We start from the raw sequence: 21,098 nt of genomic DNA on the forward strand, positions 1-21,098 counted from the left end.
AGTTAGAAGGAGAGAGACATATACTACTTTACGACTGTCTGTCTCTTACTCTTTTTCGGTCGAATTTACTGTAATACGACGTAAAAAATTTGCTACGCATAACGTCGTCTGTTTCCTTTTAACAATCGAAAGCGCTCGAAATTTGGAGCGTACATTTACACGCGGTTTTGTGTGTGCTTTATCTTTACGTACCTGAGGCCAGTTTATGGCATCCCTGCTCCGGAACCTTAATGCTTTAATTACTGTCTTGTTTTATCGCAATATAAGATATGACCTGACACAACGTGCTCGATATAAAATACGTTAAATCGCACGACGTGGGACGTGAAGTATTATAATGAACGTGTGTCGAAAGATAACTCACGTAGCTGTTACGACAAATAATATTTATATTTCGAATATCTGCTGATCCATTTGATTATCTTCCGAATTTCGAACACGTAGAGTGTTTTGTAACATATAAAGCATTCTAAAAGGCAAGAAAATCTTTATGAAAATAAGTAAAAAATATAGAAAAGAATAATTTGGCACATATAAACATCGGCATTACTATAATTTGTTTTGTATTAATCTTACTAGTCGAATCTATTCTGAAAATATCTAAATATCGCATAATTGCAAGAAAAAATTGGGAAATTGTGAACATACGCGTATTATATCGTATTCGGACAATTAAAAGATCATATTATTATGGTTTCAACCCTTTTTCAATTATCACTTTATCACTTATCTATTTTCGTGAATAACTGACGGCGCTTAACTCGACTAATTGAAAGAAACGATTAACGATTTCGTTGAATTCAAAATGTCACTCGTGAACTCATATTCCTATTAATAATATATAATATTCCTATTAGCGGTCTCAGAAATTAATAAAACGACTTCTCTTGTTTGAAATTGATTTTGTTACACTTACCCAATATTAAATCGAATTACTTTTACTTCTAGCGAAATTAATTTTTTATCCTAACAAAATTATGTATATTCCACAGAAATATCTTTATATTTCTGTGATATATACTCTGCTTTCCATCAAATATATCCAATTTTGTCAGAAACAAATATGATTTCGAGGTAATCAAATCTTTATTTTTCACAAATAAATACATTTTTTTCAGTGTAACTAATTAAATTACTTCAAAGGAAACAAATATATTCGACATATTCTTCCATGACAGGTGCTCTACACACTTACGATTAATTTTGGTTTCAGCACTTCACGATGAGTAGACTGCTTCTGCTGCAATTGTTCTTCACATTGTACCTTTTGGATATTTTGATACCCGTCGCTTTATTGGAAAACGAAATAACTGGAGAAAATGACTATAAAAAACCACATATTATTATTATCCTCGCAGACGATTTGGTGAGCGGTTTTAACAATATAAAAATTATGATCAAATCGAACGTTCCTTGTACTTTTTATTTTCTTTGGAAGGCTTCGAAATTGCTTTAATGAAACCTGATAAGAGAGTACATTAAGAGATTTTCGATCAATAGTAATAATAATCGGGAATGTTCGTGAAGAATCCCATATCTTTATTCGCAGGGTTGGAACGACGTTAGCTTCCATGGTTCCGACCAAATCCCGACGCCAAATATCGACGCTCTCGCATATTATGGAGTTATCCTGAACAATCATTATGTATCAGCATTATGCACGCCAAGTAGATCAGCCTTAATGACTGGAAAGTATCCAATCCATACAGGCATGCAACACAATGTTATATATCCGTCAGAACCACGCGGACTTCCACTAACAGAGAAGTTGATGCCGGAGGTAATAATGGAAAATTTTCGTTATCATAAAATAGATTGCAAATTGTTATCTTGGCTGAACATATGTCAATAATAAACATGTTTCGGGCTGATTATCTGTTGCAGTATTTGAAGGAATTAGGTTACTCAACAAATATAGTGGGTAAATGGCATTTAGGTTCCTACAAATATGAGTACACGCCGCTTTATCGCGGCTTCGATACGCACTTTGGTTACTGGAACGGTTTCCAAGATTATTATAGTCATGAAGTAATAGAGCCAGTAAGTTATTTGAAGAATATTACATATTTTTTTTCTAATATTAGAAAAAACGTGCGACAGTTCTACAACTGAAAGAAGGTATTAAAAAGAGAGTGTTCAAAATTATGTGTATATTTATCAATAATATTTCTTTTCTCAGTTTACAAAATATTGAAAATAATGTACCTATCAGTAATCTTTCTATTTTCAGGTTACAAACTTTCGAGGCATGGACATGAGATGGAATATGGAGGTCGCATGGGACACAAAAGGCAACTATTCAACAGATCTCTTCACCGAGGAAGCAGTGCGCTTAATTAATGCTCACAATCCGAATAAGCCATTGTTCTTATACTTGTCTCAAATTGCACCCCACAGCGGAAATAAGAAGCAGTTACTGCAAGCTCCTCACGAAGAGATCAAAAAGTTTTCCTACATTATCAATTCGAACAGAAGAATTTACGCTGGTACAGTGTTATTTTTTATTATCGGTTAATTTATCTCGAAAGTAAAAATACTGTTATTCCCTAAGTCTCGATATTATACAAAAAATTTTATATGTCAAACACGGGACATTTGTTTCCTAACTTTTAGTAAAATATCGGCCGTCCTAAAATAATATTTTCTGAAAAATTGCGCACGTTACATATTGCACATTTAACTTAATTATGCTATATATGTGTCGTGAATTTAATTTAATGTTATATAGTAAGTAACAATATCTCCCCCTAATTCCGACAGATCCAATAATTTCTTCTTCGCAATAATATTTATTTGGTGCTATAAATAGTTCATAAACTAATAATTTATTTTAGTTTTTGATATTACTATTTACAGCCATGGTCTCCAAATTGGATCAAAGTGTCGGCCAGGTTGTGGAGGCTTTGAAAAATCGCGGTATGTTGGATAATAGCATTATCCTCTTCATGTCTGATAACGGTGCACCCACCAATGGGGTGATGTACAATGCCGGCAGTAATTATCCATTTCGTGGAGTAAGTATTCGTTACGAAGGAAGAACTTGACCATCTAAGAATGTAACTTGATTCAAATTATTATAATATCGAAATTCTTACAGATTAAAGCTACTGCTTGGGAAGGCGCCGTGCGAGGAGTGACGGCAATCTGGAGCCCTCTAATCAAGAAACGCGAACGGGTCTCGAACCACTTAATATACATAGCCGATTGGTTGCCCACTTTATTGTCCGCCGCCGGTTAGTTACAAATCGATTTTCGATCAGCGAAGAAATATCAATAAAATCTTGCTTACAGGCGGAAGCAAAGAAAAACTTGGCAAGATCGATGGCCTTGATATGTGGCCGACTATCGTATCCGACGAGACTAGCCCTAGGAAAGAAATACTGATAAACATCGACGAAAATTACGAGGCTATTCGTAATAGCAGATACAAGTACGTACGTCGTCAGTCCCTGAAATACTCTGATTGGATAGGAGATAGTGGAAAAAATCCGACCGAGAAGCAACCATTGTATCCGCCTGAGGCAGTGTTGCGTAGCAAAGCAGGAATTGCCATTGCTTCAATGACAGCTGGTGACAATATTACCGAACTTGATTCTCAGAAGATCCTGAAGTTAAGACAACAGGCAGAAGTCCATTGCAACGTTACGGAAGAGGAGAAGGTAGACTATCTTGAGAAATTTGGGAAATGAATCTTAATTCGAAATTTCAGTCACGCTTCTAAAATTTAAGTTAATGCGATGCACATGTGCGACTAGTCTCTGATGAGAGATCGGTGCGTGACACACGTGTGATGCTGTTAGAGAACATGTTATAACCCGATCGAGATAAAAATGTCACTTATATTACTTGCAGGTTGAATGCTACGCATGGCTTCAGCCGTGTCTCTTTGACCTGGAGAGGGACCCTTGTGAGAAGATAAACATCATTCGAAAAGAACTCATCGTTGCGCAGGAATTACAGGCAGCTTTAATGCTGCACAAATTAACTGTGGTACGGGCGAATAACAAAATTAATGATATGAACGCAAATCCTGCACAATGGAACCACACGTGGGTTTCCTGGCAAGATCCTAAGATGTCCGAGTATATGAAAAACTTACCGCCGACGCATATACGAGCACAACTGCCATAGTCACGTTCTGTGTTTTCGCGTTCTCAGTCGTCTTGATGTTCTTTTTGTACAAGTTGTATAAAATTAAAAAATCAGACTCTTACATTCTCGCGCAGTCCCGCGTGCAAAACAATCGCAAGACGGACAAGCGTAACGATGTGCCGAAAAAGGACGATTCGACGCTGAAGAATGTATTTGGCATAAATTAATTCAGTTAATAATACTAATTTAATATGATCAAAAACAACCTAAGTATATCTTTGACATTATTATATTGGAACTATGACGATCTATATTATCCTGTGGAGTTCGTGGAAAGAAAAATATCTTTTGTTATTTTTTTAATATTGTTTTTTATCTTATTATTCCTATCCTACTTTATTATTTATTATTTCCTCTTTTCCTTCTTACTTATTTACAAACTGGTGTCTTGTTTCATTCAATTGTCGAAGTTATTAATGATGTCGATTTCGTACTCTCTATTTGTCTTATTTAGATTGCAAAATGCAATTCTGGCAATATAAATGTATAGATGTATAGATCACGAATCGCCTCCGAGAGTGCTTTTAGAAATATGCATTTGCTTGACGCGGGTTCGCAATTCCATTTCGAAAGCCATTTCATCGAGTTGAGAACCCAAATATTGTATAAAATGCGTAAGATAGTATGGAATAATGGGACTGGAATAAACCTTTTTATTTCACATTTTATTTCTTTATTTACGCTTCTTTCATTCTCTGTACAAAATTTTTATATGGAAATAGAACATCGAATAATTTATAATTACCGCAGATTACCTTTGGATTACCTATGATTCGTCTTACGCGGCTTCCTTTCGATGTACAGTAATAATAATAATAATAATAATAATAATAATAATAATAATAATAATGATAGCGATGAGATAATTGCAGTAACAAGCCGGAAGACAATCGTAGATAATTTCCTAAGACAGGCAGATATTTTAATTAATGAATCGGCGGAATATTTACGCCCGCGTATTATTTCGTAACGCCAAGATTCAAAATTATTTCAACGCATGCCACACACATATCGACAATTTAGTCAGAAAATAAAAATAAAGAAAAAAAACATTAACACACTGAAATTACATAACCATTACCTAAGGCAATATTTTAGGTTTCATTGTTTATCTCTCGTACACATCGGCTATACAACCTTATAATACACGTAAGTTTCGGCTATTCTTAATCTCTTCTTCTCCGAAGAGGAACGACTTTTCCGTGAAAGAACACTACCTACAATCTGTACATGTGATTTGAAAAACATCCCTTCCCGATGCCTTCTTCCGTCGCACACTTCCGCAAAGAAATTCGTCGCGATCGTTAGTGTGCAAGCTCCGCAAATGACTTCTGCCTGAAAAATGCATGACGAGTTCCAACTACGCATGGATAACTGCGAGTATAAGTCTTGGCAGTTGGCACTTGGCAGGAATGTATCCAGAAGGCAAGCACAATGGCCGTTTCACTCCCGCTGTTTGTTCATCACATGTGCACTACTTTCGGTGTGCTGAAAATATATTTCGCGCGATAATACCGGCATCATCTTCGTGATGCAATTGTTTATCGCATAGAAAAGATTTGTAGATTTAAATATTTCGAAAGGGATGGATATGAGGAAGCGAGTTTATAAAAAAACACATCAACCGAGTCAGAAATATGAGGGGTGATTTGTGACGATCGTTGAATCTGTAACGATTTGTGAAAGCGAGTGCAATTAAAATCTAAATAATAATAGAACACTTATTTAGCGAGATTAATGACTCGTGTGATCGAAGACCCGTGGAACCAAGGATCCAAATTCATAGCGAAGGAAGAAGAGGGCCAGGGAGAACTAAACATTCGTGGAACTGAAAGGATCAAAGATCTACGGACCATGACAGAGAGCGGAAGGAGTCGTAGAAAACCAAATTCTACAGAATGAGGAAATATTGCGACGTCTGTGAAGTTAAGGAATCGAAGACCGTTTGAAACAAGGTTTCACGGAATTAACGAGATCTAACACATAAAATTTTCTTTTTTCTGTTTTTTTTTTTTGTTTTGATAATTACCTCTTGCCCCATAACCAATTCAGGAGGACGCTCGACTGACTCCGAACATCTCGAGCTGGAAGCAAATCGTCGATTCGCACAGTTAGAATTAACGTAGTTCGGAACGCCCGAATGGCACGTTCCTCGACTGTTCTCTGCGCGTCGATTGATACCTACAGAGTGTATAATTAGCGTTGACAAGCCTCGCGGCTGCTTCAGGCGGTAACGTACTTAACACGTCCCTGTGCGCTAACAAAGACATTTGTTGCGTGTGCCTGAGCTCCCGCTCGTCTTTTAATCTTACGTCCTTCGTGTGGCTGACTGAATGCAACTGCGACAATCTAAAGGGGTGACTAGCTTATAACTACCTGCACAAGCAGCTTATAATACTTGCAGAGGAGCTAAAATATTTTCGTTCTTCAACATTGCTTCGAATGCGATAAAGGACATTTAAATAGGCAAACTGCGAAGAAATCTTTTCACGATCAACAAGACAACAGAATTTCTCATTGAAGCGATTCGATTTTAATTTGGACTCATGTACGTATTACTCGGAAAAACAGAGTCGTTACATCAATTACGTCGATGGACGAGCAAGGTATCAGCGACTGGGACGGAGAGAAATTTAGCCTGATGAAGAATCGAGATTATTAAAATGGGAGAAGTAACTAAAAGATTATACGAGCCTATAATTATAGCGTCAAATGTGATTTGTACATCGCATATAGAAATAGAATTCGGGATGAAATGTTTAGCGCTAAATGCAGCTTCTCGCAGCTCATACGTGACTAAAGGATCACGGTGGATCCGCGATCTCAAGAATAAACTTCACTTACTTGAGAGCAAGAGCTTCCTTGTCCTCGATCGGGTCGTCGATGGCTTCCTTCGCGATCTCCACCGGCCCCTCGGACTTGGAAGGCGACGGTTGTTCCACAACGGGCTCGATCATCGTTAACGGGACCGGCGTCGTCGATTCCTTCGTCGGACTCGCCTCGACGCTGCTCGTTTTCCTGAGCTCCTCGTTCACCCGGATGGCATTCGACAACCGCAGCTGCAACGTGTCGCGTTCCTCGAGCAACTGCATCAACTCGTGGGTCAGCTCCTCGCACCTGACGTCTCTCTGATGAAGCATGTACAGGGCGAGGTCCAACTCGTTCGAGGCGGCCTTTTTGTCATCAGCCGCTTGAACGGTTTCCGGGTTCTTCGACGCCGCGGCTTCGATAACGGACACGTCCTTCTTCAAGGCGTGCTGTATCAGCTCGTACTCGGACACCTTCTGCTCCAACAGCTGCTTCAGTGTGTTCACTTCCATCTGCTGGGCCGTTATAATTTGCCTCAGCTGGTTTAGCTGATCCTCCTTCATCGCTGACAACGTCACGTATTCCTGTATACGTGCGCTTTGCCCGGATATTATCATCTTCATATTGTAGATCATGGTGTGATTGGTCCTATTTATTTCGGTGAGTTTTTTCTCGTTCTCCATAAAACTGTAGGCCATCTGCGCCAGCTCGTTCTCCTTCTCCCGTAACTTGTTGCTCCAGTCGTTCTGCAGTTGCATCAGCTGCATATTCAGGTTCTCGATATCTTTGTTCTTTACTTGGAGCTCCATCAGTAACTGTTGTTTCTCATCCGACAGCTGTTGCTTTATCTCGCCGATCTCCGCCTCTCGCTTCTGCAGTTCCCGGTTGAGGAACTCTTCGGCCTCGGCGCGGACTTGCTCTTTCTCCGAGCGCAGCTTCTCGATGGCGTTCCTGCTCTCCTCGGACAGCCTCTCGAAGTCCTTGAGACGCGACAGCTCCTCCTGCAGCTCCGCGATGCTCGCCTTCAACGTCTGCACCTCCTGTTCCTTGCCGTACAACTCTCCGGTCAACCTCTGCACAGTCTCACGCAGCTCGAACTCGTCCGATTGCGGCTCCATGCTGGCCTGAAGGCACAGCTGCGAGTCTTTCTCAGCTATGACGTACTTGAGCTCGTTGATCTCCTGTTCCTTGGCGTGCAGTTCGTTCTGCAGCCGGACGATTTCCTCCTGATCGTGGGCGGACCTGCGCTCCCTGGACAGCATGTTGGCCTCCTCTTTGGAAATGTGCTCCTGATTCTGCCCGTTGATGCGCTGCGTCAGAAGGTACACCTGCTCCTGCTTCTCCGTCAGAGTCTGCGAGGTCGTTCGCAAGGAAGCCTCCAACGTCGCCTTCTCGTTGTACAGACAATTGATCCTGTCCTGCATCTGCTGGATAATCGTTGGGTACGTGTTCTCGCTGAGAACGTGCTTGAGATGCTCCAGCTCCTGCTGCTTGGCTTCCATCTGCGTCTTCAGCTCGTCCACGGTCTTCTGCAGCTCCGCGTCGTCGTCGTTGCCCATCTTGAAGACGGGAAGACCGTCGATCATCTTGGAACTCTGCGGCTGCTCATTCCGCAGTTTCTCCAGCTCGGTTCGCTTCTCGCTCAGCTCTTGCTTCACGACGTCCAGTAGAGAATCCTTGTCGGTCATCATGCTCTTGATTCCCTCGAGATCCTCATCCTTGGCGCACAGCTGCGCGCTCAAGTAATGCAACTGCTCGGTCTTCTCCCGCAGATCGTGCTTCAGCTCGTCGATCTGCCGTCTGTTGCTCTCCAAGTGAGCCTGATACGTCTCCTGGTCGTATTGATGCAATGTCGACTCCTCCGAATTCAAGACTTGAATCTGTTGCTCCAGACTGCGAATACGCGACTGGCACTCCTGCAACTCGAGCGTAATCATCTCGGTGGCGCTCAGCTGAGCCTGCAAGTGCTGAATGTCCGTTAAACTCCGGTGCAATTCCGCCGCGAGTTTCGAGCGCTCTTCGTCGCGTCGCACCAGCTCCTCCTCTTTCTCCCGCAACTTTCCGCTCGTCGAGTCCGCGTCGGCCTTCACGCTCTCCACGATCGAGTCTCGCTCCGTCAGATCCTCCTTCAGCTGCGCGATCTGTCGCCGTTGCGTTTCCAACTGAGCTGCGCTGTCCCGCAGCTGCGAGGCGTACTCGTCAACCGTCGTCTGCAACGCCCGCAATTTCTCCGTTAGACCGTGCAGCTCCTTGTCCTTCCCCTCGATGTCGATCGCGTGCTTCTGGACCAGTTCCTGAGTGGCCTCGCTGACGATGGCGCTGACCGTTTCCACGCTCCGCTGCCGCAGCAGTTCGTGCTCTCTGTCGCTGCATGTCTGCCTCAACGCCGCCAACTCCTGCTTCCTCTCGCGCAACTCTTCCGTCAGATCTCGCATCTCCGACTGCAACGTCGCCTCGGCCTGCTGCCTGTCCACGTATTGGTTCTGAAGCTCTTGCTTCAGATCGGCGACCTCCTGCACTCTGGCGTTGAGCAGCTCTGTCACCTCCACGAAGGACGCGTTGATGGTCGAGAGCTTCTCCTCCGAGCTCGTCAGGGCGCTGATCCTGTCCTCCAACGCTTCCTTCTCCTCCAAGACTTTCCGCAGACCGCTCATCTCCGACTCCAACCTTTCCACCTTCTCGGAAAACTCGATCTTGAGGAGCTCGCCGTTCTGCCGCATCACCGCCACTTGGTCGTTCGCGTCCATCAGGCTCTGCTCGTACTGCTTCCTGAGCGTGTCGTACTCCTCCTTGCTCTTGCTCAGAGCGCTCTGCGACTGGGCGTGCTGACTGTTCAAGATCTCGAGCTTCTCCGTGAGCTCGCCGACGTCACCGGCCGCTTTCGCTTCCAAGCTCGTTATCGTCGTTTTCTGCTCCTCCAAGAAATGCTGCAGCTGCTCGTTCTCCGCAGCGAGCGCCTCCAGCTCGTCCTTCAGATCGTCCAACTCTTCCTTGTATTTGCCCGATATCGCCTCCAGGTCGTCACTGGGTTCCGTCGATCTCTTTCGCGGCTGTGCGCCGGTCGTGTCGACCTCGTGACGCGAACCGTCGCTTTGCTGAGCCTCGTATTGCGGAGAGCCGGTATCTTCCTCCGCGCTCTCCGTCGCGTTCTCCTGCAACCGCCACTCCAACGACTGCACCTTGTTACCCAGTTCCTTGTTCTGAATACGCAACACCTCGACCTCCATGTCCTGCCTCTCCTTCATCTCCATGTACCTCTCGTTGGCCGACACCACCACGTCGAGCCGTTTCAACAAGGCCTCCTTCTCGGCGACGATGTTCTTCTTTTCCTCCTTGATTTCGCTGAGAGCCTTCTCCAGGTTAGCGATCTGGGTCTTCAGCTCCTCCTCGATAGCCGTGTCCAGGTCGAAGAAGCTGTCGGCTTGTTTCTGCGTCTTCAGCTGCTGCTGCAAGCTCTCCACCTGCACCTTGTACTCCTTCAGCTTCTTCACCAGCTTGCCGCTTTTCACCTGCGCCGCCTTGCTTTCCTCCGCGATCCTCGCGTTCTGCGTCTCCAGCTCCTGAATTCTCTCCTGCAGGTCCCCCACTTGGGCGCGTAGCCGCGCCTCGGCGTCTGGGATCAGCGTCATCGTGCCGCCGAGGTGTTGGTCGCCGGCCAATTGGGCGTCCTCCGTGCTCCAGCCCCAGGACTCCTCGTCGACGTTGAGTTTCTCCGACGAGCCGGCGTCCCACTTGAGATCCACGTCGAACGAAGCCTCCGGTTTGTCTCGCGCCTCCTGCTCGGTGGGAACTTCAGCAGACTCCACGTATTCTCGACGGACGAGCGATTCCTCGACAGACGCGGACACTTGCTGACTCAGCTCTCGTTGGACGGCCGGTTGCTCAACAGAAGCGGGCTCTTTCGGCTCCTCGTCGCGCATCTTCGATTCCCGAAGATCTCGTTGCGAGTCCTCCAAGGCTCGCGTGAGATCCGCGATAAGCACCTGCGCCTGATCCTTCTCGCGCGAGATGCTCTCCAACGCGACCTGCAGGTCATGCTGAGTCGCGAGCGACTCTTTCATTTCCTCTAAAGATCGCGTCAAGTCGTTCACTCGCAACTGCAGCAAGTCCCTTTCGGTGGTAACCGCGGAAACACGCTGCTCCAATACCTGTTTCAGCTCGCTGTCCGCTTCCATGTCGTTCATCCGGAGTCTGTGCGCTTCCAAGGCGCTGCTCAGCTGATCTCGTTCCATCGTCAACGCCTGCAGGGCCTGCCTCGGGGAAGTCAGCTCCGTTTGCGGCGAGTCGTCGGTGTCGGTGTCCTTGGGCGGGCTCTCCATCTGCAGGCTGGCTTCCACATTGGCGCGCAGCATCCGCATTTCCAGCTCTCGACTCGCAGTGCTCAACGAGCAGCTCAACGTATCGATCATGTCGTCCTTGGCGCGCACGAGATCCCTCAGCCTCTGGCATTCTGCACACAGCCCCGCCGAGCGACCCTCCGCGGCCGGCGACTCCATTTTCTCCGAATGCAGATCCTCCATCTTCTTCAGCTCGTCCTGCGCGAAATCCACCTGCATTTCCCAGTGTTTCGCTTGGTTGTCGTGCTGCGCCTGCAAGCTCTGCGCGTGCGACTTCTCCTCCTCTATGCTCTTCCGCAGAAGCTCGATTTCCTTCATGTGCTGGCAGCACTGAATCTCTTTCTCGTTCAGCAAAGCCTGCAGCCGCGCGATCTCATCTTTGTCCGAGGCGTCGTCTTTGCTCGAGGAAGCGACGGCAATGCCGAAAATTTTCGAAGCATCGAACAGCTGCGGAGCGTCGTCCCGTTGACGTTGACCATCGGCGACGAAAGCCTCGGCTGATCCGGAGGCTTCGGCCGATCCGGAATCCTCGGCTGGTCCGGAAACCTCGGCTATACTCTCCCCACCCTTGCGTCTGTGCTCCTCCAACTCGGCTTCCAATTCCAGCACTCTCTGTTCGCTCACGCTCTTCTCCGTCTTCAAAGAGTCGATCTCCTGCTGCAACGCGTTCGTCTGATCAACGAGGGACTGATTGAAGCGCTCCTGGGCCGTCTGCATCATCATATCGTTGTATCTGACGGTCTTGTCGTGAAGCAGCATGATGCTGCCGTACGAGTTAGCCAGTTCATTGTTCAGATTATCGATCTCCGCTTGGCGCTGCTGCAGACGCATCTCCAACGCGTGTATCATATTCTGACAATGCTCGGAGTGGCCGCCGCAACGCTGCGCGTCGCTCTCTCTCGCTTCCTCTCCCGGCATCTGCACGGCCTCCGTGGCTGAGATCTGCTTCCGCAGCTGCTCGATCAGCACGCGACGCTCCTCCGACTCCTTCTCGGCGTTCTCCAGTTTCTCGTTGATCTGCGTCTGCTTGGACGACAGGAGCCCGTTCTCCGCCTGCAGGTTCTTTATCAGCGCGAGCTGCTCCACGTACTCGTTCTCCATCACCTGCATGCGCACGCTCAACTCTCGCGCCTCGTCCTTCACCTCGTCGAGAACCGCCTGCTTCTGCTCGTTCTCCCGGCTCACGGTCTCCTTGTAACCGTCGTACTGCCGTACGATGTCGTCGCGCGTCGCACTCTCGGTCTCCATCTGCCGGACAAGCTGGTCCATCTCCGCGCGCTGCTCCTCGATCTCGTCGCCCATCTCCGCGATTTGCTCCATCAGGACCGACATCTTCTCCCTCAGGCTGTCCGAATCCTTCGCGAGCCTCTCCGCGTTCGCGAGGGCCTCCGTCGTGTCGTTCTTCGCCTGCAGCAGCTTCTCCTCCAGATCGGCGATTTTGTTGTCCTTCTCCCGCATGGAGTTCTCCACCTCCTGTATCTTCTTGTTCTTCACCTCCTTCTCATCCTTCTCCGTCGTCCATTTTTCCTCCAGCTCGGCGACTCGCGCCTCGAGCTCTTGGCACACCACTTTCTTCTTGTTGAATGTCGCCACGATCTTCTTCATCTTCTCGGACTGCGCCTGCAGCTTGCTCTCCGACTCCGACAGCTTCTGCTCCAGTTCGGCGAGCCTGCCCTCCAAGGCAGTCTTCGCGTCCTCGGTGACGTTCTTGCCGAGCAATTCCTCCTTTTCATCTAACTCGGCCCTCAGAGCCTCGTTCTCCTGCATTTTCGCGGTCAAGTCCTCGATTACGTCTTCCAACCTGCGATTCAGCATCGATATGTCCTCTGTGTGCTTGATCTTCAGCTGCTCCATCTGCTTATACTCGCTCGCCAAATCTGACTGCACCTTCTCGACGTACACGGTTTGATTGTCCAGGATCGTCTGCAGCTCCCAGTTTCTCTTCTCGGCCTCGGTCCTTTGACTCTTGGTCTTCTCGATGTACGCTTCCGCGTCGTGCACGGCTCTCAACAGATCCTCGACTTCCTGCGCCTTCTTCGTCAATTCGTTCTTCAGGTCCATCCTACGTTCCTCATCGCGCCCGGTCATATCCTCGATCCGTCGCGACAGATCGTCGTTCGCCTTCAGAAGGTCCTCGTGTTTGCCCTGCAATTCGGTGTAATTCGTTTCCGCGGTTCGCAGGCTCGCCAACAGCTCGTTGAACTCCGCCAAAGGCTTGGACGCCTGGCTCATCTCGCTGATGTTGCCCCTCAGAGCCAGAATCTCCTCCTCCTTCTCTTTTACCGCGGCATTGAGCCTTGCGATCTCCTCTGACGACGTCGACAAGGCCTCTTTGAACTTCGTACCGCAGTTATTCAACTCATCCTGCAGACTGTCTATAGCGATCATCTCGTTCTGCAGCTGCGCGTACTTCGCGTGCAGCTCCTCATCTTTGCTCTCGATTACCGACTTCAAGTCCACGATCTCACGTTCCTTCGCGGCCAGACTCGTCTCTTGGTCCTGCAACATCGTCTCGAGCGAGCCTATCGTGGCCTGAAGTCGCTCCTGCAGAGCGACCGTCGCCGCGTCCTTCTCCTTCATCTCCTCCAGCAATCCTTTGTTATCGCCTTCCAACGTTCCGAACGCTTCCTCCATCGACGCCTTGCTTTCTTCCAACGCTCGCATCTTCGCCTGCATGTCGTCGTGCTTGAACCTCCATTCGTCCGCGGTGACAAGCATGTCCTTCAACTCCCGCTCCAAGCTGTCAGCCGACGCCTCGCGCTCCGTCAACTGCCGCGTCTTCTCCCGCAGCTCCGCCTCCATGCTCTCTATCTTCATGCTCATCTCCTCCACTTGATTCCGGTAATCCGCCAGCAACGTCTGGCTGTTCTCCAGCTCTCTCTCCAGGGAAGCCACGAGCACAGCCTGCGACTCCTGGCAGGCTTCCTCCGCCTCCTTCCGCATCTCCGTGATCTCGTCGGACGACTTCTGCAGGAGCGTGCTGATCTGTTCCTGCAGACCGTGCCTCTCCTGGGCGATGCTCTCCTTCTCCTGATTCAGCTTCTCCAACTTGCCGATGAGCTCCAGCCTCTCCTTGGCGAAGTCGTCGCAGGCCACGCGTTCCAACTTCAGCCGCAGCTCCTCTTTCTCTCCAGCTACTTTACTCAGCTCCTCCTTCTGACGGTCGGCGTGTTCCTCGAGCTGCGCGACCGCCGCTGTCATCCGCGCGTTCTCCTTCTCCAACGCCGCGATTTGAGACTTCGTGTCGTCAGTCACACACGACGTCATGTCGACCTGTTCCAGCGGGATCTCCCGCGGCAGTTCTTGCTCAAAGCTTTGCTGTCTTTCCTCAGCTTGAGAAACGGACTCGACCGTTTTCACCGTCTCGGAAATCCGAGTCAGCTCTCCCACGCGATCCTGCAACCTGCTGTTCTCCTTCGTGAGCTCCTCCGTCTGCCTCTTGAGCCTCGAGGCCTCCTCCGTCAAATGGTCGTTCTCCCGCCGAAGCGTCTCTAAGGTGTCATCCGTTTTCTCAGGAACGTCCGACCGAGCGCTGCTCTCCATTTGGCTCAGCTGTTCCTCCAGTTTCGTAAGTCTGACGACAAGCTCGTGATTTTCCTGAGTGAGCAGCTCTATCTTCGTCACGCTCTCGTTATGCTCCGGGATACGCTCGAAGGACTCCGTGGAGCCAGTGTCGGACGATCCCTTCTCCTCGATCCTGCTCAGCTTCATCGTCAGGTCGCTGTTCTCCTGGGTAAGCTGCTCGATCTTCCTCAGCAGCTCGCCGCGATCCGTGTCGTTGATGGTCTCGAAAGACTCCGTGGAGCCGGCGTGCGAGCTATCCTTCTCCTCCAGCTTCGTCAGCTTGAGCGTCAGCTCGTTGTTCTTCTGCTCCAAGTCCTCGATCTTCTTTAGCAAGTCGTTCTTGCCGTTCACCTGGATCGCCTCGAAGGATTCCGTGGAGCCGGTGTCCGACGCGCCCTTCTCCTCCATTTTGCCCAATTTACCGTACAATTCCGCGTTCTCCTGCGTCAGAGCGTCGATCTTCTTCAGGAGCTCGTTGTTGTACTCGGATTCTGACAGAGATTCGAGCTTATTCTCGCTCTGCTCCTTGTGCACAGCTTCCAATTGCTCCTCCAACTCGACGACCTTCATTTCCGCGGTCACTCTGAGATTCTCAGACTCCGCGTTCTCGGCTTCTAACGCTGAAACTTCCTGCTTTACCGCGTGAAGCTCTGAAATGGGGCATACAAGGTTTGTGAATCTACTCCACCGTATCGTAAACGTGTTCTTCGATCCTTAATACTCGATTCGGACAACTTTACGTTGCAAATTTATGCACATAGGATTAGAGGTAGAGCCATTAACGCTATTATTGTATAATTGACATTCTACTGATTATACAATAAATGAATAAATAAATAAATAAATTATATAATAATTAGCAAAAAAAAAAAGAGCAGGATTATTTATTCAAAAAAATCATGAAAACTGTGCGCCTCTACACTTTGGTTTATGATATGCGTGACTTTGCCATTCATTCTTTCGGTGACGAATAATTGAAAAGAATTGCACATCCGCAGAATTTAAAAGTTTACGTCGGTGAGAAATTTAAATACATTAAATAAATTAAAATAATCAACTGAAATAAAAATTATACTTATATACTTGTAAAAATATCGTGAAAATTATGCGCTTCTACACGTTGGTTTATGATACGCATGACTTAGCCACTGATTCTCGGTGAGTGATGAATAATCTAAGGAAATCGGACATCCGCAGAATTTAAAAGTTTCCTTTGGTGAGATTTAAATAAATGAAATAAATGAGTATAATCGACTGAAATGAAGAACAATGAAGAAGCTGTTTGGATGGTCAACAGCTGTACATCTTACCCTACACAACTTGACAACTTGATGTGACGAATTACCTTGCATTAGATCTAACTTTTGGTTCTCTAAGGTGGCGATTGCATCGATATGCATCTGTATCTCTTTTGTCTGAGAGGAAACCTTATTTTCGAGGTCAGCCACACGTTCTTGCCAATCTCCTGCCGAGGCTGTGCAGATCGTATAATTCGCCAATAACGTATGTGCGACTTCAGTTTAATTTACAGTAAGCTTAAAGCAAGCGGTTGTTAAGTGCTAGTCACAGTGGCTTCCCCGTTCGAATCCCTCTTTGTGCATTTCAGTAATTATCCCGTTAAACAAGTCGTCCCAGAAAATTGGAAACCAACAGCAGACTCTTATTTGTTGAAGTAACATGCAGAGCTCGTGTCCCAAAAATTGATTGCATTCAGAGAATATCTCCCTCCGTGTATATTATTATGCGTATATGTATGATAATGTTTAACAGCAATGAGTATGTCTAATTTAGCAAAACATAATACTGTGTACATCAATTCTGATTCTCCTAACATTTCTTCAAAAATACAAATCTGCTGGTGGCACGTTTGAAGGAACTTTATCACTTTTGAAAGAGCTTTATTTACAGTAAAATCGTTTTGTCTTGTTCGTATGCAGCAAAGAGCATCGTGTAAATGCGAAAAGTATGAATTAATCCGTTTGCTTTACTATATTTGATCATTAACGTCGTGCTAAACGAAAGTTAGTCAAATAACGCGCAAAAATACTCCTCGCTGAACCCACTCAAACCGCATTAACGATGGCATGATGTGGCGTAATTGCAAACGAAAATAACCAAACATGAAATACTCAACACCGTTGTTGCAATTCATGCAAATTAATCGTAATCATTTCGTGTAAGATAACATCTATAATGAGCAACTGTATAGGCGGCAAGTACTAAGGATATAAATCTTCTATCTCTACGGATAAATGTGCAGCAAACTTTGACAAGTAAAGTAGGTACCATGTTATGTTCGACTATTCGAGAGAACTGTTCAAGATAATATCGTTAATTAGTAAATACTCCATGTCGGCAATTGCAGCATAAAGGACTAACTAGTCGAGTGAAGAGATTCCATCACCAGAAATCAGCGTGACCTTAAGAAGCATCGTTCTCCAAGTTTTCTCCCGACGACCCGTCTCAATTAAACACGTAATCGAAAGACATTTCAACATCTCTCAGAGCGGCACTCTCGGCAGCTATCGATAAAAACCGATACGAATTGTCGCTATAACCTACTCGTACATTGCAGAACGTGGATTGTTATTTTGTCGCGAGACTACACATGTACACGTAATCACAAGGACTAGAACGAATGCTTTTCTGTAGTGGAGAAAACGAAGCTGTGGAAAACAGGCTATTCCGGTAAAAATATCAACACAGGTCGCATTGAAAATTCAGTAAACATAACTAGGACAACGGAAACGCCGGCGATAAAACGTTTGTCCTGGTTCCTACCTTTAAGCTCGTCAAAGTCTACCAGACTCAGCTGAAGGTTACCTTTCTCCTCCTCAAGTAATGCCACCTGGTTGCCCAGTCTGACGAGTTCCGCATTTGTATCGGACACCTGTACGCGAGACACGGTTACTATTACTACCTTCGTAGACACAATAACAGCGGTTATGTCGAAGTATTATGATTAACATTGTGATACACGAATTTATGATACACGAAGATTCGTCTTACGCTGTTGAACATCAAAGCCTGAAAATGCGCAGACTTTGTAATAAATTCTCACCATTTTGAAGTTCTCCAGTTGCTTCTGCAAATTCTTCACTTTGCTCCTGTGCTGGGCCTTCAATTTGATCATACTTTTATTCAGATCGTCCAACTCCTTCGTCAGCATTATCACTTTATCGTCTTCCTTGGGCATCGTTCGTTCGTCTGATAATCTCTTCTCTGCTTCGAGTTCGTGTACTTGTTTCTCAAGATCGGTGATTTTGTTGGAATATTCCTCGTTCTTCGACGACAATTCAGCGACGTGTTCCTGTAGCTCGGCCTTCGATTCCGCTTCTAATAATTTGTTTGATTGTTTAAGTTCTTCTACTAAATTCTCAAGCTCCACTATTCTATTATCCTTCTCACTATTGTCGTAAACCGATTTACTAGCGATAATTTGGTCTTGCATTTCAGCGATATCTTTCTGCAATTTATATTTCTCGTCCAGAAGCTGTCTATTATTCTGCTCCAACCTATCTACCCTAAATTGTAGATCCTCAACTGCTGGAGCCGTCACTATACCGGCGCCCGACTCCAGTTGGAATATCTTTTCTTTGGCTTCCGCCAATTTCATTTCGTACTCCCGTAATTGCTGAAGAAGGTTGTCATTCTTCAATTTCAGTGAGGATTCGATAAGAACGAAATTTTCCTGCATCGATTTCATCGCATCTTTGGTCTCCGCTAAGGTATCCATAGTGGAGCGTGAGAAATCCGCACTTGCTGATTCAGCAATTTTCTGTTCTTTCAGTTGCTCCTCAAATCTGAAACACACAAGAGAGATCTTCTTAAGCTGGTGAAGCCAAGTCTGAAATTTTAAAAATTCCCTAATGTAATTATCAATTCAGAATCCTAATTGTAGTTTCTCGTAGTGTTATTGGTCTTGTTTATTTTTCATTACAAAGTATTGTTATTTAGTTCCATATTGTTGTCCATATGTTACCTGCTAATTGTAAGCTCCAATTCCGAAATTCTATCATCTCTTCCCTGCAGTTGTTCCAATAGACTGGTATTTTTATTCTTTAAAGAGGTTTCTATCAAGATAAAATTTTCTTGCATCGTTCGCATTTCATCTTTCGTATCTTCGAGAGTATCCAATGTCGTTTTTCCCTTCTTGGAAAGATTTGCGGACATAAGAGTGACTGCTTTCGTTTTGGAATCAATCACAGAATCCTTCTCCTTCAAGTTTTCTTGGAGATCTAGAACAGTTGCCTCCAACTCGAGAATTTTGTTACTCAGTTCCATTATCTTATTCTCCTTTTCCTGAATATCTTGAATTTGAATCGGTGACATAACCTTAAAAGGTCGAAAAACCAAATTATCATTCTTATCAAATTTGATCAAGTTTTAGGAAATTGACTTAGAAATTTACATCTGATGTCACCATAAGAGGTCTGACTGGCGTGACAGGTAGTTGATCTCTGTGTATTTCCGCTGATGCCAAATCCGTTTCTTCCAGTTGTTGTCTGATAGCTTCAACTTTTTCTTCCACCGCTCGTTTCGTCTCCGTTAATTCCTTGCTACGTTGCTCGAAAGCTTTCCTATTTTCCACCAATTTTCGTTGAAGTAAGGAAGACTTCGCCTTTGGGGTTTTTGCTTGACTTATGTCATCGATAACGTCCTCTGTTGTATCTATTGCTGTAGATTCAGTCTTAGATGAGTGCACTGTATCTTTAGATGACGAAGATCCTTCTTTACTACGACGTGACAGCTTGGCTCGGGACTTGATTTTCGACAATCTCCGCGCATATTCCTAAGCACAAGAGGCGAAAGATTTATTCCATTATTTCCCATTTATCTTCAAATAATTTTACTCGATCTCTTGCAAATCTATATGTTTCCGCAGCTGTATAGTTTAAGAAAGAATAATACGTTACCTGCACTTCCTCTTCTTTCTTCTTCAAACTTTGTTGATTCCTCATCATGATTTCCTTGAGGGATTCTAACTGATTCTTATTCTGTTCACATTTTTCCTTTGTATGCTCCATAGCTTCAGGTGGTTCACCTTCCATCGCGCCTGGTAGTGGATCTTTGGACGTGCTCCACATTATCCACTGTACAAGCAGAAACAACACAAACCACTGCATTATTTTCTACACAAAATTAATTGAAATATTTAACTCTGACATGGGAGCACTGGCAAAGTCAATGGCAGTGAAAGTTTTTGCAATAGGATAAAACAGTGTGTCGTCCACTGTTCCCATTTTCTCGATCTAATTGGATAGAGACTAGACTGGGGCAAACTAATTGCATTAGTCTTGGCGCAGATCAGACTTTCCACATTCCTCGTCATTTTTACACGATACTCAGTGCAAGCAATATCGATATCTCTTTCCATGTCCTGTTGTACTCTCTCATCCTATTCTCTAATATCAATCGTAACAGTTTTCAAGAAGCAAGTGTATCAAGTGATACCACAGAAAATTCCTATGCCTATTATTCTTGAGATAAAACTAAAAAATACCTGATTACATTCTTATAAAAAGAAAACAATAGCAAGGAAAAGTAGCACAGTTGCAGAGCATAAAATTATAAATCTGAACTGTCATCGAGTGCCGCAGGATCGAGTAAACTTAGAAGTAAAAGATTGACGAACGTTGAACTATAAATGAGAGGCTTTGATAAAACCGCACAGAATGCGAATACAGCGTGAAGAGTGAAGTACCCAAACAGACGCATCGACTTCACTGCACACGTAGCAGAGTGACGTAATCCGCGCGCGTTGCGGAGACGCACGTGAAGACACACCAGCGTGCACTCGTCGACATCTTGACGAGGGTCACTTTCGCAAGGCGGACTCGACGTCACGTCGGAGTCACGAGCAAGCGGGAAAGCGCGCTCGACCGCGCGGTAATGAACGCAGCCAACCGGACCCGCCGACTTTACCTCTTATTTATGTTGCTCCAAGTGTCAAGAGGATAACACGTCGCTGCTCATATTTAAGTCGCTCGGTCGCTGAATCACGATCTTCCAGCGCCGCGAGTGGACGCACGGTGAATGCACATGCTCCGGTGGGGCGGCCTGCGAACGTTCGTCGGTGATTTCCAACGGGATGCTACATAAGTCAACGACGAGACCGAGTCTTCGTCATCATCACCGTGTCATTCCCACGGCCGGAAACAGTTGGACGCACGGGGTAATGGTCGAACGATGAAGCGATGTTCGATTCCTTTCTTATCGAAGGAATCGACGACTTCC

The 21,098-nt window shown here is 45.9% G+C and overlaps 2 protein-coding genes across 6 annotated transcripts; one reads left to right on the forward strand and one right to left on the reverse strand.

Annotated features, from left to right (window-relative positions):
- Positions 1–1,222: 1,222 nt before the first annotated feature.
- On the forward strand, positions 1,223–4,131 carry LOC106742445 (arylsulfatase B-like). Its single transcript, XM_014615375.1, has 8 exons — positions 1,223–1,366; positions 1,550–1,780; positions 1,885–2,040; positions 2,231–2,486; positions 2,857–3,014; positions 3,098–3,233; positions 3,292–3,659; positions 3,853–4,131. The coding sequence occupies exons 1-8, from the start codon at positions 1,223–1,225 to the stop codon at positions 4,129–4,131; spliced, it is 1,728 nt and encodes a 575-aa protein (XP_014470861.1).
- A 704-nt stretch (positions 4,132–4,835) lies between these two features.
- Positions 4,836–21,004, reverse strand: LOC106742532 (protein lava lamp-like). Of its 5 annotated transcripts, none has more exons than XM_014615577.1 (11): positions 20,787–21,004; positions 19,778–19,954; positions 19,273–19,653; positions 18,844–19,196; positions 17,923–18,664; positions 17,685–17,751; positions 16,207–16,335; positions 6,997–15,511; positions 6,338–6,501; positions 6,182–6,236; positions 4,836–5,640 (listed from the first exon to the last, which is right to left on the reverse strand). In XM_014615577.1, the coding sequence occupies exons 2-11, from the start codon at positions 19,946–19,948 to the stop codon at positions 5,616–5,618; spliced, it is 10,602 nt and encodes a 3,533-aa protein (XP_014471063.1). In that variant the 5' UTR covers positions 19,949–19,954; positions 20,787–21,004; the 3' UTR covers positions 4,836–5,615. The 5 variants fall into 5 exon arrangements, with proteins under 5 accessions (XP_014471063.1, XP_014471061.1, XP_014471062.1 ...); XM_014615575.1 differs by having other exon boundaries at positions 17,643–17,751; XM_014615576.1 differs by lacking the exon at positions 20,787–21,004 and adding an exon at positions 20,566–20,669 and having other exon boundaries at positions 17,643–17,751.
- Positions 21,005–21,098: the final 94 nt, after the last annotated feature.

Source organism: Dinoponera quadriceps, unplaced genomic scaffold, assembly GCF_001313825.1.
Source record: "Dinoponera quadriceps isolate SergipeBrazil2010 unplaced genomic scaffold, ASM131382v1 scaffold113, whole genome shotgun sequence".
NCBI lineage: Eukaryota > Metazoa > Arthropoda > Insecta > Hymenoptera > Formicidae > Dinoponera > Dinoponera quadriceps.

Coding starts and splice junctions, on each gene's coding strand:
- LOC106742445 (XM_014615375.1), top strand. CDS start 1,223: ATGAGTAGACTGCTTCTGCTGCAATTGTTCTTCACATTGTACCTTTTG. Junction 1,781..1,884: donor CAGAGAAGTTGATGCCGGAG/GTAATAATGGAA, acceptor TATCTGTTGCAG/TATTTGAAGGAATTAGGTTA. Junction 3,015..3,097: donor GTAATTATCCATTTCGTGGA/GTAAGTATTCGT, acceptor AAATTCTTACAG/ATTAAAGCTACTGCTTGGGA.
- LOC106742532 (XM_014615575.1), bottom strand. CDS start 19,948: ATGTGGAGCACGTCCAAAGATCCACTACCAGGCGCGATGGAAGGTGAA. Junction 17,752..17,922: donor AACTGGAGAACTTCAAAATG/GTGAGAATTTAT, acceptor TCTCGCGTACAG/GTGTCCGATACAAATGCGGA. Junction 6,502..6,996: donor AAGGAAGCTCTTGCTCTCAA/GTAAGTGAAGTT, acceptor TCACCCCTTTAG/ATTGTCGCAGTTGCATTCAG.